At 44.6% G+C, this 15,042-nt stretch overlaps 1 protein-coding gene across 16 annotated transcripts in view; it reads left to right on the top strand.

Annotated features, from left to right (window-relative positions):
* MFF (mitochondrial fission factor) overlaps window positions 1–15,042 on the top strand; it is a 28,758-nt gene that overhangs the window by 5,534 nt on the left and 8,182 nt on the right. For 6 of the 16 annotated variants that reach the window (XM_045297344.1, XM_045297332.1, XM_045297309.1 and 3 more), the window contains 3 exons: window positions 5,315–5,403; window positions 8,416–8,490; window positions 13,046–13,204. In XM_045297344.1, coding sequence (XP_045153279.1) covers window positions 5,315–5,403; window positions 8,416–8,490; window positions 13,046–13,204 — 323 coding nt within the window. The remainder of the gene's footprint in view (window positions 1–5,314; window positions 5,404–8,415; window positions 8,491–13,045; window positions 13,205–15,042) is intronic. The other 10 variants (XM_045297321.1, XM_045297337.1, XM_045297351.1 and 7 more) reach the window with 5 other exon arrangements.

The raw sequence follows: 15,042 nt of genomic DNA on the forward strand, positions 1-15,042 counted from the left end.
ATTGTGATAAGAATTGTACCAGCCCCAATAAAATGATTTACAAAGAAAAAAGGACTGCTGACTGCAAGGTCGACAGTTTGAAACCACCAGGTGCTCCTCTGGAGAAAGTTGAGGCTTTCTACTCTCATAAAGAGATAACAGTCTCAGGAAAACCCACTAGGGCATTCTGACCTGTCGTGTGGAGTTGCTGTGAGTTGTAATCCCCTCTGGCTGTGAGTTTGCTTTGAGTTTTGTTATAAAGGCAGGGTGGTGATTAAAGCAAAGAAAGCTCATTTTCCCATTTCCCCTACTTGCTAAAAGGTTGCTTCCAGTAAGCTTCTCGCTGTGGATTGAATCGTATATGCTCCCATCAGTCTCCCCCTCCCAAATAAAAGGGGGTACCACCCCCCCCCAAAAAAAAAGGGAGGGAAAGCTCTGCTGGGTGGAGCTTTTAAAGTACACATTTTTCCCACTAGGCAAGCATCAACCAACTTGCTCTGAGTTAGTCCGCCCAGTCAGTCAGTCACCTGGGAAGGTTCTCTCTGGTCACAGTGAATTTTTTTGTGAACGCAGTTACACTTGCACCTCATTTTTTGTGATGGCCAACGAGTACAACACATGACTGTGAAATTTTGTTTCTTTTGCGAAAAATGCCCAAGAAACTGTTGTGATGTTGAACACTGCGTACAAGGATAGAACTATGGGAGAAACTCAAGTGTATGAGTGATTTTCTCGGTTCAAAAAAGGTGAAATGTCGATTGATGACAAACCTCGTCATGGACGTCTGTCAACTTCCCGAACAGTCAAAAATGTTGACATATATGTGCACTTGTGCTCAAAGACTCATGGCAGACCATTGAAGAGATGGGGAAGTTATCTGGACTATCTTGGAGCTCAGTTCAGCAAATTTTAATGGAAGATTTAGGAGTGAGAAGGATCGCTGCAAAATTTGTTCCATGGGTTCTGACTGACCAGGGAAAAGAGCATCGAGTGGAAGCATGCCTGTGCTTTGAAGGACCAACTCTGAAATGCCCCAGACATTTTTCTCCAAGGTCATTACTGGTAAACAGACACACAGACATGGTGCTATTCTTTATACCCCGAAAGCAAACACCAATCAAGCCAGTGGAAGACGCCATTCTCACCTTGCCCAAAAAAAGTTCATCAAGTGAAATCAAAGATCAAGATGATGCTCGTTTGTTTTTGTTTTTTGGATACAATAGAGGATAGTGCATTTGGAGTTCATTCCACTACATCAAACTGTTAATCAAGTTTTCTATTTAGAGGTTCTGAAAAGATTTCCTAACAGTATGTGACAAAAGTCTGATTTGTGGCAGAAGGTACTGCTTTTGCCACCACGACAGTGCACCTGCTCATGTAGCCATCTCATTTCACCAGTTTTGACCAAAAAAACAGCATGCCTCTCTTACTCCACACACCTTACTCACCTGACTTTGCTCTGTGCAACTTCCTTTTGTTTCTGTGAATGAAGAGGGACATGAAAGGACAGTGATTTTACAACATAGAAGAGGTGAAGACAAAAGCGAGGGAGGTGCTATCAGCCATCCAAACAGATGAGTTTGAAAAATGTTTCCAAGAATGGAATCGCAGATTTTACAAATGTATTAAGTATAATGGAGAGTACGTTGGAGGTGATAAAGTTGCTTTGTAAAACCATTTAAATACATAGCTTTGGAAAAAAATCTGTTTTTGGGGGGTACCCCCTCAAATGTGTTGGAAATCATACCTTCTCTGCTGATGGTGATAATCCCAGTGGGAATGGATTGTCTGTTAAAGAGATTGTGCAGGGTGTGTTTTAAGTTAGTCTCTTCAATATAAAAAAGATTTAAGCAAGTAAGTGAAAGAAGCAGAGGTGGGGGAAGAAAGATACTGTAACACATCAAGTTCGTCTAAAGGCAGAGACGGGGACTTTCCTCCAGAGCTGACAGAAAGCCTTCGTGTCGAGCCCTCACTTGCGATTTGGACATCTGGTCCCCGAAACTGAGGAAATCATTTCCTGTTTGCTAAAGCCACCCTCTTGCAGGATTGCTGTTATGGCAGCGCTAGGTAACTATGACATTGTAAGCACCATTCTATACATTAATATCCCTACTCACCTAAACCCAGCAGAGTGGCCACATAAGTTCAACTCCTGCCTCCACCATTGATTCAGGAGCAAGCTAATGACTGGGATGACTTCTCCGGTGCACCGTTTTCTATAGCTTCTGGACTTGTAGCACAGCAGCGTGAGGCTACTCCCTGGCAGTGTGCAGACCTAGCTTTTCATCTGTCATGGCACTGCCTGTGCCTCTGGCAGTTCTCTCGCTATTGTCTCCAAGGAGAAATGAGGCCAGGCAGCTTCCCGTGCTGGATATACCTTTTTCCTGGCATGTAAGATTCTGCTGAGGGACGTGGGCAGCATGCTTATAAGTGCCCGTTAGAACGTTCTGGAAGCTTGCTTGGTCAAAAGGCACCAAGGTGCTTGCTGATGACTACTAGCTGCTCTGGGAAAGGAACGCTGAGTTCTGCAGACTGGAGAGGAGTTGAGCAAGGAGCAGGGAAAGATGGGGAGGAAGCAGCGTTCCAGCAGCTCTGAGGAAATGGTCTGAACAAGGAAGGTAGCTCAGACTCAATCCAATAAGATGCCGGGAACCAAGTGTCCATGGCGTTCATCCCCCTTCTCCAGCCTCAGCACTCTTGACATTCTTTGTTGGGGACTGTCCTCGAGTGTTGTGAGATATTGGACAGCATTCCTCATCTCTTATCCACTAGCTTCCAGTAGCAACAGCCAAACTGCGACATGAACACTGCTGCCAGTAGCCCCGAGATGGAAACAACCCAGATGTCTGTTCACTGATGGATAGGCAAAATATGACATATACACACCCTCTTCAATATGCCTAATCGCTGCCAAAATATGGAAGGTGACTCTAGGATGTGAATATTACTCAACCTGGAGAAAGAATGAAGTCCTGACATGAGCTGAAGCATGGGTGAGCCTTGAAAACATTGTGCTAAGTGACAGAAGCTAGACAAAGTGGACCACATACCATATGAGCCCGTTTGTAGGGACTATCCTGGCACATTTATAGACAGAACGCTGATAGCTGGGGCGTGGGGAATTGGGAATGATTTCTTCATGAATATAGGATCTCCTATTGGGGTGATAGACATGTCTGGATTTAGGTAGGAGGAAGGTCATACTGCATTGAGTGCCACTGAACTATTAAAACAAGGATGAGGACGAAGGAATGCTAAGATACCCTAGCAAGGTTTACAGGGAGAGGAAGGCTTGGCCAGGTCAGGGGAATAGATCGATACACAAGTAGACCCAGTGCATGTTCCTCCCCCCAGGAATCTGCATAAGCATATAGTACTTGAAGTATAAGCGTATTCTGGATGCTTTCAGTCATTTCCTCCAGAATGTTGGTCATAAGCTTGATACATAGGAGGCAGCTTTCGAAAGTTCGTGGAGAAATAGAATGGAATGATAACGGGATTGTCCACCAACTTTCTGAAGCCCTTTCACAGATGTCCATGCTGCCCAATTTCCAGGCAGTTGCTCTAGTGGTGTAGTGGTCACTTGTTGAGCTGCTAACTGCAAGGCCGGCAGTTCAAAACCACCAGCCGCTTTTTGGTGGGGAATTCTACTTCTGTGAAGAGTTACGGTGTCTGAAACCCACGGGGGCAGTTCTGTCGTGTCTTGTAGGGCTGGGTGAGCCGGCATCGACTGGATGGCATTGAGTTGGGTTTGTGAGTTCCACACTCCCAGGATGTGCTTGGCTATGACACTATGCAAGTTGGCCCTATGCAGGACGTACAAATAGAATCCCATTTGAAGCGGGGAAAAGCCTAGTAGACTGAGCATCATCTGACTGCTGGCTCTGTGGAGGACATAGGCCGGATCCTTCCTATCCCACATAATCCCAGTGCTGGCCGCATAAAGCAGGAGTGGTTCCGATGTAGGAGGTCCCTGCTCACATCCAGCTGTGGAAGAGCTGTCAGCCGGAAGTAGGAAAGCATTGTGCTCATCCTGCACATGGACTTCAGTTGTTGAGAATTGAGTTCTTTGTGTTTCATTTTGAAGCTTTCTTGCTGTGGACTTGCAGTCAACTCCTTTTCTCTTTTTAGAAATTATAGATTTTCTCATTTAGAAGATTGAATGGTTCCCAATGAAATGTAAACCATGCACTGAAATCACATACTATGTGGGTGACTCAGTTTCTGTGGCATGAGACACTGGCTTAATTTTGCTTTGATGATAACTTTATAAACCAAGAAACTTCTGTTTTTAAAAAAAACCTTCATTTTAAAATTCCTGTTAGAGTGCACTGATTCACAGAGTAGTTGCTCTTTATAGTATGTATGGTTGTTGGTCGTTTTTCTGCCATGAAGTTATCAGAGCTATCTCTTTGTACTTTTCAAAAAAGCACGTCCTAATCAAATAGGAATGGTAGTGGTGGGTTATCTACTGCAGGGTGACTGGCCACCCTCAGCTTAGTGATGTACAATGACACCAGCCGTTTCTTTGACTCAGGGACTCTACATCCGGACTTTTCACCAGGCTCCTTGGCGAGAGCTTGTTTCCCCACTAGAACACTTTTCTAGAACACCAGCCAGTGGGGGTGGGGGAAGTGTACCATCAGGAGCAGACCCTCTGATGGGGTAGTGGATCCCTGCCATGGTCTGGGACCTCAGCTTGGTACACCTGCACTCAGCCTTCCCCTGTTTCCACATGGGCTTCCTCCCAGAAATCAAAGCAGCTGCAGGCTGGTTGGTTCTGACCTAGCTTTGAGGCTCATTGCCTCACTCCTCCAGCAGTCCCAGGCTGCCCAGTCTAAGTCTAAGGTCAGGAGCGTGGATCTCATCTTCAGTGGGAGGAGGCCAAAAAGGAGCAGGTGGGCTGGGAGCTCCTCTATGAGGCCCAGTCTGGGATGCCAAGGCTATGAAGCCAGGACGATTCCAGATAGCTGACCAGGTCTGGTTTGTCTTAATCTCACAAGCCAAGAGCACTCGTGTGCAATACAAATACATCCCATTCCTACCATCCATGTGGCTCTAAAAACTGTAAATTTGTTCTTAGAAGTAATATAAAGGTGTACTAGAAATGATAGTCTAATAATTGTTCACATACTGCTGTCAGTATGTGAACATTTTGGAGTTTATCTTCATGGAAAGTAGGGGCCTGAGCACAGCTCTGTTGGTAGCAGTTCTTGGCTACATGCCATGCCCATTTTCCGAGCAGCCTCGGATGAAGGTTGTTGGGAAGCTGAGCCACAACAAAGCTCCTACAAATGCTTTTCTCTTCCCCTTCCCTTTCTGTGTGCCCGAACAGATGCGGACAGTTGGCAGGCTAAAGAGAGAGCGCTCTATGAGTGAGAATGCTGTCCGCCAGAATGGACAGCTGATCAGGAACGATTCCATGTGAGTACAGCCCCTCAGCCCTGGGCCCTGCCTTGTCTTCTCCTTTTGCGGTGTGTCTCCATGGCCCTCCAGATAGCTCCAGTAGTGTTGCATATCTGTTTCACACCCCCACTGGTTGTACATTTTTACAGTACTTTCTGTTGTCTTAGTGGCTGGCCATTTTGTTAATTGTGAAAATGCTTTATCTTCCTCTCTGTGTACAATTTGTTCTTAGAATCACTTCCAAGTGACAAATCCATAAATGTTTAAGTGCTCAGCTGCATCCAACCTCAAAATGTGCTCAGCTGCATCCAACCTCAAAATGTGCTCTTCTAGCATGTATGTAAACATTCCTGGGACGCCACGAGGAAAACACAGACTAGCATGTTTGTATTTTCGAGCGGAGTCGCTTAGTCATAGAATTCGAGCCCTGCTTTTCATGATAAATAACAGAGCCTAGGAAGATAGATCCTGATCCCCACCCCAGGAATATTGATTCATTGAAGTAGTAGGTCTCTTTCCTTTTCTCAAAGAAATCAGAGTGTGTTGTGCATAAGACAACAAGCCTTTCTTTTTCATGTGTTTGTTATTATACCCTCATTAAAAGCCACTACTATAAAGTCTTTTAGATGACGCCAGTCCTGCTTGTTGCTTTATTAAAATTAGATCTTTACAAGTAAAATATCCCTTGAAAAGCAGTAAACATTTTACATCACACACCTATGGGTGACAGTGGCCTTTTTAAATAGGTGGTTTTAGAGTGTGTATGAAAATTGATGTCTTCTTTTATTAGTTTTTCAGTCATTTTTCATGAGTTTCTTGCAAATCATATGTGATGCCAAACTTGGAGCTTGCAGATGTAGTTAAGAGCAGAGAATTTAAATGTGTGAACATCACAACTAGACCATTACACATCAGTATTATATGGTGGTGAATTCTCACTTGAACCTCACTGAAGAACAGGGCTTGTGAGGGGAGGAGGGCCTTTAATATCTCAGTGAAAAAGATCTTCATAACTTTTATCCTTTCAAAGAAGTTTTATGAACAAGTTTCATGGTGTATCAATCAACCACTGAATTTCTAACTTCATTGGAAATGCTCTGCTTGTCTTACGGAAACTCTGTTTCCTTATGTTAGATACAAAGAAGACATTGAATTTCTCTGATTTTTTTTTTTCAAGAGCCTTGAAATCTCTCCTAAAGTAGTTACACTTAGTCTGAAGGGTCCTCTAGGAGGATAGAGTTCAAATGAATCATCCTCTCTTTCAGAGAAGACTTAACCTGAAAGATGCAACCATGAATAATACAAATTCTATGTGACTAATGATACATCCCCCTCAAGTTAACCAGGGATGTCAGCAGACCTGCCTAGTTCATTTCTCTAGAACATTTCCAAATTTAAATATGATGGAAAGGCCACATACTTTTTGGCTAAACCAACTGCCGACAAGTTAGTCCCCAACTCATAGTGACCTTACAGGACAAAGTCAAACTGCTTCTGAGACTGTAAATCTTTATAACAGTAGATAGCCTCATCATTCTCCTACCAAGCAGCTGGTGAGTTTCAACCACCCACCTTGCAGTTAGCAACGCAATGCCGACCCCTGTGTCACCAGGCCCCTTAATCGCTGAAGTGGCTTTATGCATTTCTTATGTATAGTATTTTAAAGGCAACTGTTTCTTACAGAATTTTAATTGAAAAGATGTGGCTTAATTGTTTATGTCCTATATGACTTAGACATTTCACGTTCATGAAACAAAGAGTTGGCTTAATGTAGCGTCCCACTTTTACCTTAAAAAGTACAGCTGACACGTGTGAGAGCCACAACACAGCAGGGTGCCCTGCCCTTCCAAGTCTCCCAAGCGCCCCATCCTTGACAAGGTGCAGCTGACCATTTTTCTGTGGCCCGTTTCGGAGTTTCTTCTGACAGGTCTCTGCCTTGCTCTGGTTCTGGCTTTTGCAGATCGTATTGTTCTTCACAGCTGAGAATAGGGGCCACTCTCAGGTAGGTGTCTAGAAGCCAGGACAGAGAGGCGAGTGCTGGGCAGATGGGTTCCTGACAGGTGTGTTTGCAGTTCACCCAGTCACCCACGTGCCTCCACAGCAGAAACGGTGATGGCCTGTGCCCGCTGACACTGATTTGCTTGTGCCATTCTTGTCTAGGACGTGCTCTAAACGGTCAGTAGGCTGGAAAGCTCATCTTTCGCTCACTGGGGGAGTTCAAAGCCTTGTCTGGTAGTGAGAGGCACGTGACTGTCCGACTGTGCAGGTTCACGGTGACATGCTAAGTTACTCCAGCGGGTTTTGTTTTTACTCGTGATGAAGTTTGCCTTGGTTAATTTTGCAGTTTCTCATTGAATTCATCTTTTAGATTTAACATCGACTATTTTCACTTCATTAGGAGTTTTATCTGGTGAGCATATATTCTGCTTTCGGTGTGGTTACTATGGTTAGGTAGAACACATTAATACGGTATGGCCCCATTTTACAGCTGCTAAAGTACTCTGTAGAGCTCTGCTGCCTTCCCTGCCTCAGTCTTCTCTTGTAACCTGAGCTGGATTCCCAGTGGCTGTGCATGGACCCTTGCCTGCCCTCCCCTCTCCCTGGTTTCTTTTATTCCTTGGCTTTAAGAATGGTCGTGCACAAGGTCTTAGAGCAGGAGCTCTTGCCTCTGTTCTCTCAACTAACTTTCAAGAGGCAATAGGGTAAGTTTTTGTCAATGATTGGCACCAAGGTGCCCTGGTGGCACAGTGGTTAAGTGTTCAGCTGCGCATCACGAGGTGGGAACCCACCGGCCCCTCCCTCCTTGGGTGAAAGAGACGGCAGTCTGCTCCCATGGAGACGTACAGTCCTGGGGACCCTTTGGGCAGTTCTGCTCTGTCCTCCAGGCTCTGTGAGTCAGGGGGACTCCACGGTAAGCGGGTGTGGGTATTTATTGGCACAGGAATGAATTCCGGCCAGTAGAATCATTTCTAGTTATTTTGTTGTGGTATAAAAGCCAAATATGTAAAAGAAGCATAATTATTATTTAAGGTGGCACAGATCAGATTCTGCCCCAAGAAATAAAATGTCAAGGTTCCAGGCACCGATTTCTGCACCGGAGTACACGTAAGATTTCATCTGATCTGCTTTTCACAAGTAGGAGTGTTTTAATGTTGCAGGCTTATGTTGTACTAATCCACCCCACCGCGTAATTGGCATTTAGTACCCCAGCACCCTTTACCATTTGGCTTTTCGAACCTGTTTCACATGTTCTCAAACTGTCAGCCATGTGCTTTGCTTAAGGAAAAAAATAGCTTCGACCAGCAAAGGAAGTTTTGTATTACTTGGGGTTTCTTAATGAAAAAGTAAGGAGCCTTGGTAGTGTAGTAGTTACAAGCTGGGCCGCTACTCACAAGGTCAGCAGTTCAAAACCACCAGCCACCCCTCACCCCTCGAAAGAAAGGAGGGGCTTTCTACTCCCTTAAACCGTTACAGTCTTCTCGGAAACCCACAGGAGCGGTTCTACCCTGTCCTGTAGGGTCGCCATTGACTGGACGGCAGTGAAGGAAACGGGGAACGTAAGCACGGAGACAAAGCAGAAGTTCTCTTCCCTTTTCTCCGGGTCCCTTTGGTTGTTGGATCCTTTCGCGCTTGACTCAGGGATCCCGTTTTTCTTTCCCTGATCTCAGCACACTCTCTTTTTCAAATCTTATTTTGACCCAGAAGGAGATTGAAGCCTTAAGTGTGGTTTGTCATTGGACATTTAAAAAAATTATTATTTGTAAGTTAAAATTATGCCAGAACAAGTTTCTTGTGATCCTTGTTTCCAATCTCTGCGTGTGTGGGCATGGCTGATGTCCCCATCCAGGGCTCCGCCCCACCACACAACACAGGAAATGGGGGCGAGTGTGGCAACAGGAGAAGCCTTGCTGTCAGCCTGCAATTTATCTCCTGGACTGCTAGGTAGGGGTCTGGACTAGTGGCAGCAAAGTGAAAGGTTTCCTTATTTAAAATGTCAAGCGACATAATCTGAACTTCGCTTCGTTGACCGTATTTTTTCTTTTACACCTTACTGGAGTTTTTTTGAGTGGGAAGAGGGACACAAGGCTAGCACCTCACAGTTTGAGAAACAGTGTTCCTTTGAAAAGCACTTGGGAAAGAGGTAACTTGGCTTGGGACTCAGGTTCCCATAAAGAACCGCCGATGCCCATAAGGCTGACTTGGCATGTCCCTGCTGGTGTTGGCCAGTGTTGCTTCCTAAGCCCTCATGTCATGAGCTTATGGGAAACCGTGTGGGCTGCTAACTAATGATGCAGCGTGCTAAACACCGGCCGTTGAGTTTATCTTCAACTGTGTCTCACCTTTTCTATCAAAGAGAAGAAAGGCAAAGTTGAGAATTTGCTGGTTTATAACACTAACTAAAGAGTGATTTATTACCAACATGCATTTTTATTAAATACTAATAGTTAACAGTTGTTTAATCTTCTGAATATCTCTCTTATAGAATATGCTTACTTTGGCATTGTTTACCTGTCAAAACAAAACCACAGAAATACAGCCACTGAGTCTAGACTGAGTGGGTGGCCAGGCAGGCAGGCACTCTGGACTCTGCCGCCCTGCCCACTTGATGCCAGCGACAGACTGATGTCCACGTTTAACATGTTGTTTGTGAAAAAGACTTCCAAGATAGCTTAAATCTTTTTTCTTTTTAATTGCTAAATTATTTTTATGCTCCTAATTGGGATTATATTAGTCATCTTACGATGTAGCAAATGAATTTATCTGCAGATGGAAATTAACACTAACAATAAGGGTTTTTCGTACGAGGAACCTTCAAAACGTTCGTGGAGCATTCCATAGATTCAGCTGTTTCTCCATGAATGTTTTGAAGCACCCTCAACACTCAGAAGGGGTCAGCAGTTTAAAAACTCTACTGCCTCTTCTGCTTTTGATGCGATGAAGCTCCGTCGTGTCAGTGATTGAAAAGGAAAAGGTTAGACTCATCTTTGACAACTTTCATTTCTTTCGAGAAGGTATCAGAAATTCAAGTATGTTATAGGTTAGCCTTTGATAAGATAAATAGCTTTACTATTTATTGACGAAGATTGGCTTTTCTGCATCATTAATTTTATTAAGTTATAGTTGAGGATCATTGCAGGTTTTTGCTTTTTGTTTTGAAAACTTAATTGTATGTGATTGCAGAATCTTAGAATTTGGAGCAGTCTCATAATCAGCTCTAGAGCCCAACCGCCTGTCTTCAGAATTCTCTGGGAATCTAAGTTAGTTTAGGCTTGACTACTTTATAATGGCCTGTGTATGAACGGGAAATGCTTAGTTTTTTAGAAATTAAGTGAGCAATTCCTTATTATATGTTTCTAGGAAAAATGATTTCTTTCAAGGAGGATACCCCACAGTCCTTTTTCTGACAAACTTGTAAAGGACAAAAATCCATCCTGCTCTTTCCCTGGACTTAGATTACATTCGACATTGTTGCTCTACTTTTACATGTCAATATGTAGCCAGTTCATATACTGAAACTGACTGATAAAGCAATGACTTCCAGTTAAGCCCCAAAATTTAAAGACTTTTTAAAAGCTCCCTATCAGCAGAATTTGCATTGATTAGTCCTTTAAAACTTGCTTCTGCCCTTTTAGCCAAGTAGGCTGGCAGCTCCATCAAGATGAGCTGAAAGATGAATTTTCTATTGACAGTGATGCAAAACTGGCACTTTTTTTGAACCATTTTATTTATTAGCACCTAATCCAGACATCATACCATTCCATAGTTCAATCATATCAATCGGTGTTATGCAATCACTACCACAATCAGTTTCCAAACATTTTCTTCTTCCTTGATATCAGCTCCTCCTTACCCTCTCCCCCACCTCCCCTGCTGTGCCCCCCAGAACCCATATTCTAGTTATTGTCTCCATAGATTCATCCATCCTGGGTTTCATATACCGAAAAACAGAAAAATACATAGTGGGTCAAGAAATTTACCAAAAATGACAAAATACAACAGCTAAACCCCAATATGAAAAAAAACCCAGCAAATATTAAAAACCAGAACAAGCACAAAGTAAAAGGGATATCAGGTGACAAGGTTTTAACCATTCAAGTCAGACTTATCATCTTAATCTACTACAGTCATCTCTCCAATACTCTGATCACCACGTTATTCTCATCTCTGTTATGGGTAGAGGAACTCACTGAGAAAACTGGCCCTTTTGATCCCTTCATCTGGTAATCCTTTTCTAACTTGCTCTCGGTCTGGTTTCCTGGTGCTGCCTACAGAGAAATCGGAGCACAAGGCATGTAGGCTACATCCTGAGGGGCTCTATAGAATGCCCAGCGTGGGTTTCCCACGTACCACGGGTCACTGGATAAGTTGGTTTATACAAGGGGGCTTCAGAAAGGTGTTGGGGAAAAATCTGTTTTCATTCCATTTTTCTATGAACTTTTGAAGCACCCTCATATATATCCCCAGAAGACTCCCAGGCTCTGGACAGATACGAGCCTAAGTCCACAGCGTTGCTGGAGATTATCTTGACACTATCAGCCCTGAGCCGTCTGATGAATCAGCCTCAACAAATCACTTTCTCATCGATCAAGATTTGACGCCTCTACTCAGAATGTTCAAGACCCTCCCAAGTTCTTCACAACCTTGGGACGAAGAATTTGTTTTGTTCTTTTCAATTTCTGGAAATAGTAATAGATGACAATAGCTCACCTTCCCACTAACATTATGGTCTTTCAGAAAATGCGTGTGAAGTTAGAGAAGGGGAGGACGGTCGCCTTTCATCATCACCCCCAACCCTGCCTGTGTCCTCTTGGGCCTCAGATGCAAGATGAGCCTCAGCTGAGAGTTTGTCCTGCCCTTCACAGATTGGTCAGCCCTCCCAGTCTAAAAAAGAAGAAATGATAATGTCTGTTGTCAACAAACAACCGCAGCCACTGTTTCTCTGCTGTCTTGATCACTTAAGAACCTGCCTGGTCTCTCCCCTGCAGTCCCAGCCCGTGTTTGTGTGTGTGAGGAAGCAGGCTCCCCGTCAGTGTGTGCTCATAGTGCTTTGTGCAAATGCTCCGAGGCTTGGATTCCTCTTTGAATCCCATCCCCCTTCCGAGTGCTGTCACTTACTCATCACGCATCCACGTGCTTCTTTGCCTTTGTGAGGTGTTTGAGATGGCAGTTCATGGAGTCAAATGTTTAAAATGTGTCTGACCCCTGTTTACTAGAAAAGACCCTCCCTCCTCCATAAGGGAAGGTGCCATGCGGTTGGCTAGAGGTTGGGTGTACCGGCTCAGAAGGCTTGCACTAGAAGCCTTTAGAAGAATGGTGTCTCCAAGCTAGGAATCTAACCTACTCGTCCTTACCCAGGTTCCCTGCCCTCAGCTGGTCTCCTTTCCCCTTGTGTATTTTGATAATTACAGTGATACATTTTCCAGAGCTTCAAGCATGCTAGCTGGTTTGGAAAACAATTCTGAATGTTTATTAACATCTTTGCTGTGACTGTTTTCTTGGGGGAACGTGTGATGGGTGGCCGTAACGGATATGTGGGGGGATGGAGGTGGAACAATCCTAAAACCCTTCCAAAAGGTTTGTGATGGAAAGTGCTCAGCTGAAGTTGTATGAAAATCTGACTTGAGTCTCTCTCTCTTCGTTTGCTGTGCTGCGCAAACAGTGTGACGCCATCGCCTCCACAGGCTCGGGTCTGCCCTCCCCATAGGTTCCCTGAAGACGGAGCGCACCTCTCCTCCGCCCGAGGCATTTTGTCGCTTATCCAGGCCGCCACGCGCAGGGCCTACCAGCAGGTCTTGGATGTGCTGGATGAGAGCCGCAGGTGACTGGCCCCCAGTGACTCTTGCCTGCTTGAGCTTCTGTTTTTCTTGGCTCCTTATTTATAGCGCTGGGGGTCTTCCTTTTATGTTTGCACCCTTCTTTGGCTCCTGCTAAGACACTGTGCTTTGAACCGCTTGCTTTGCTGTCTTTGACTCTGAAACAGTTGTCCAAAATTCACATTTCACGGGAGTCAGGCTCATGAGCATCCCTTCAGTCAGCAGGCGGGTCGGTCTGCTTGCTGACTGTCAGCTGGATGGGCAATGTTGATGGCCTCCTCTCAGGACCTGGCTCCCCTCTGGGCTTGGGTGTGGGACCACCGAGGGCTACCCACTGGGTTTTAGTAGAATTAGGGGTTAGGATCACTGGTGGTGGTGTGGTTAGGCTTTGGGCTGTGATCTACATGGTCAGTTGTTTGAAACCACCAGCCGCTCTAAGGGAGAGTGGTAAGGCTTTCTACTCCCGTAAAGAGTTACAGTTTCAGAAACCCTCAGGCAGTTCTGCCCTGTCCTGTGGGTGGGTGGTTAAGTCAGCCGTGAGAGAGAGAGATAGTTCCTCTCTCTGGACAGGGAGAGGCAGCAGGTCTGAAGGCAGGGGCAATGTGACTGCAGGGACATTTTTTTTCTCTCCTCCTCGCCTGGCCTGTACTGGAATTCCCAGAGGTTCTTGACTGTTTATATTGCTGAAACTTTTCACTCTTGGTGACTTGCCTCCCTTTGCACATCTAGTAGCATTCGGAGGACACTTAGACTTGATGCACAAGTACATTTGGGTGAAGTGCTTTCAGACACTGTATCCTCGCTTCATCACTGTGTCGAATTGACGGTGTCCCTGGGAAATAAGGTTTGACTACTACATTTGCATGTTTATACAAACATTATTTAGACCATAGGGAAAAGGGTACAGTGTGGGAAAGATACATGAAGCTTGATTTCAACTGCAGACCTGTTAGTGAGGGTCGTGCTGCTGGGCATATTCGATCACTAGACTGCTCATGGGAGAGTTGTAAAGAGGTCCCAGGCCTGTGAGCTCACCCTTCAAGTAAACTTGATTTCCTGCTGGGCTTGCTCTGAACCAGAGTTTCCTGAACTTTTCTGGGGTTGTGTCTGTACTGCTGGCCCAGAACCCACCTGTAAGATCTTTTGAGCAAAAGCCCATGGCAGGATGGGGAAGAAGAATGCTTTTATATACAAGGGACTTCACAATGTTTCTGGGAAAATGGAATTGAAAAATGTTAGAAGTTCCCCACCAACTTTTTGAAGCCCTTTCTTTTAGCTACCGTGAAGGGAGAATAAAGCTTAGATTTAGAGGATCATATAGATCTAGTCTCAGTCTTGATCCGCCCCACTAAATAAGCTGCATGATAAACCCAGAAACAAAATTCACTGCCATCAAGTTAGTTCCAACTCATAGCGACCCTGTAAGACAGGGTAGAACTGCGTCTGTGATTTTCCAAAACTATAACTCTGTATGGGAATAGAAAACCTTGTCTTTCTCCCTTGAAGTGACTATGGTTTTGAATTACTGACCTTATAGTTAACAGCCCAGTGCATAACCACTGTGCCACCAGGGCTCCCAGATGCATTATAGCCCTGCACTAATCGTTTATCTTTTCAGGGCCACATTTTTCCCTAAAGTTCACGCACACACACAGACACTTTCCCCTAAATTTCTCACACACACACACACACACACACACACACACACACACATTTTCCCCTAAATTTCACACACACACACACACTTTAATGGGTAATGACTTTAAATTCTTTGTTTAGGGAAGTGAAAAAGCCCTGGAAAGATACTATATATAAAATATATGTCACTTAACTATTTATAGAG

This window comes from Echinops telfairi, unplaced genomic scaffold, assembly GCF_000313985.2.
Source record: "Echinops telfairi isolate 266 unplaced genomic scaffold, ASM31398v2 ScPeMD7_3;HRSCAF=10, whole genome shotgun sequence".
Classification (NCBI taxonomy): Eukaryota; Metazoa; Chordata; class Mammalia; order Afrosoricida; family Tenrecidae; genus Echinops; species Echinops telfairi.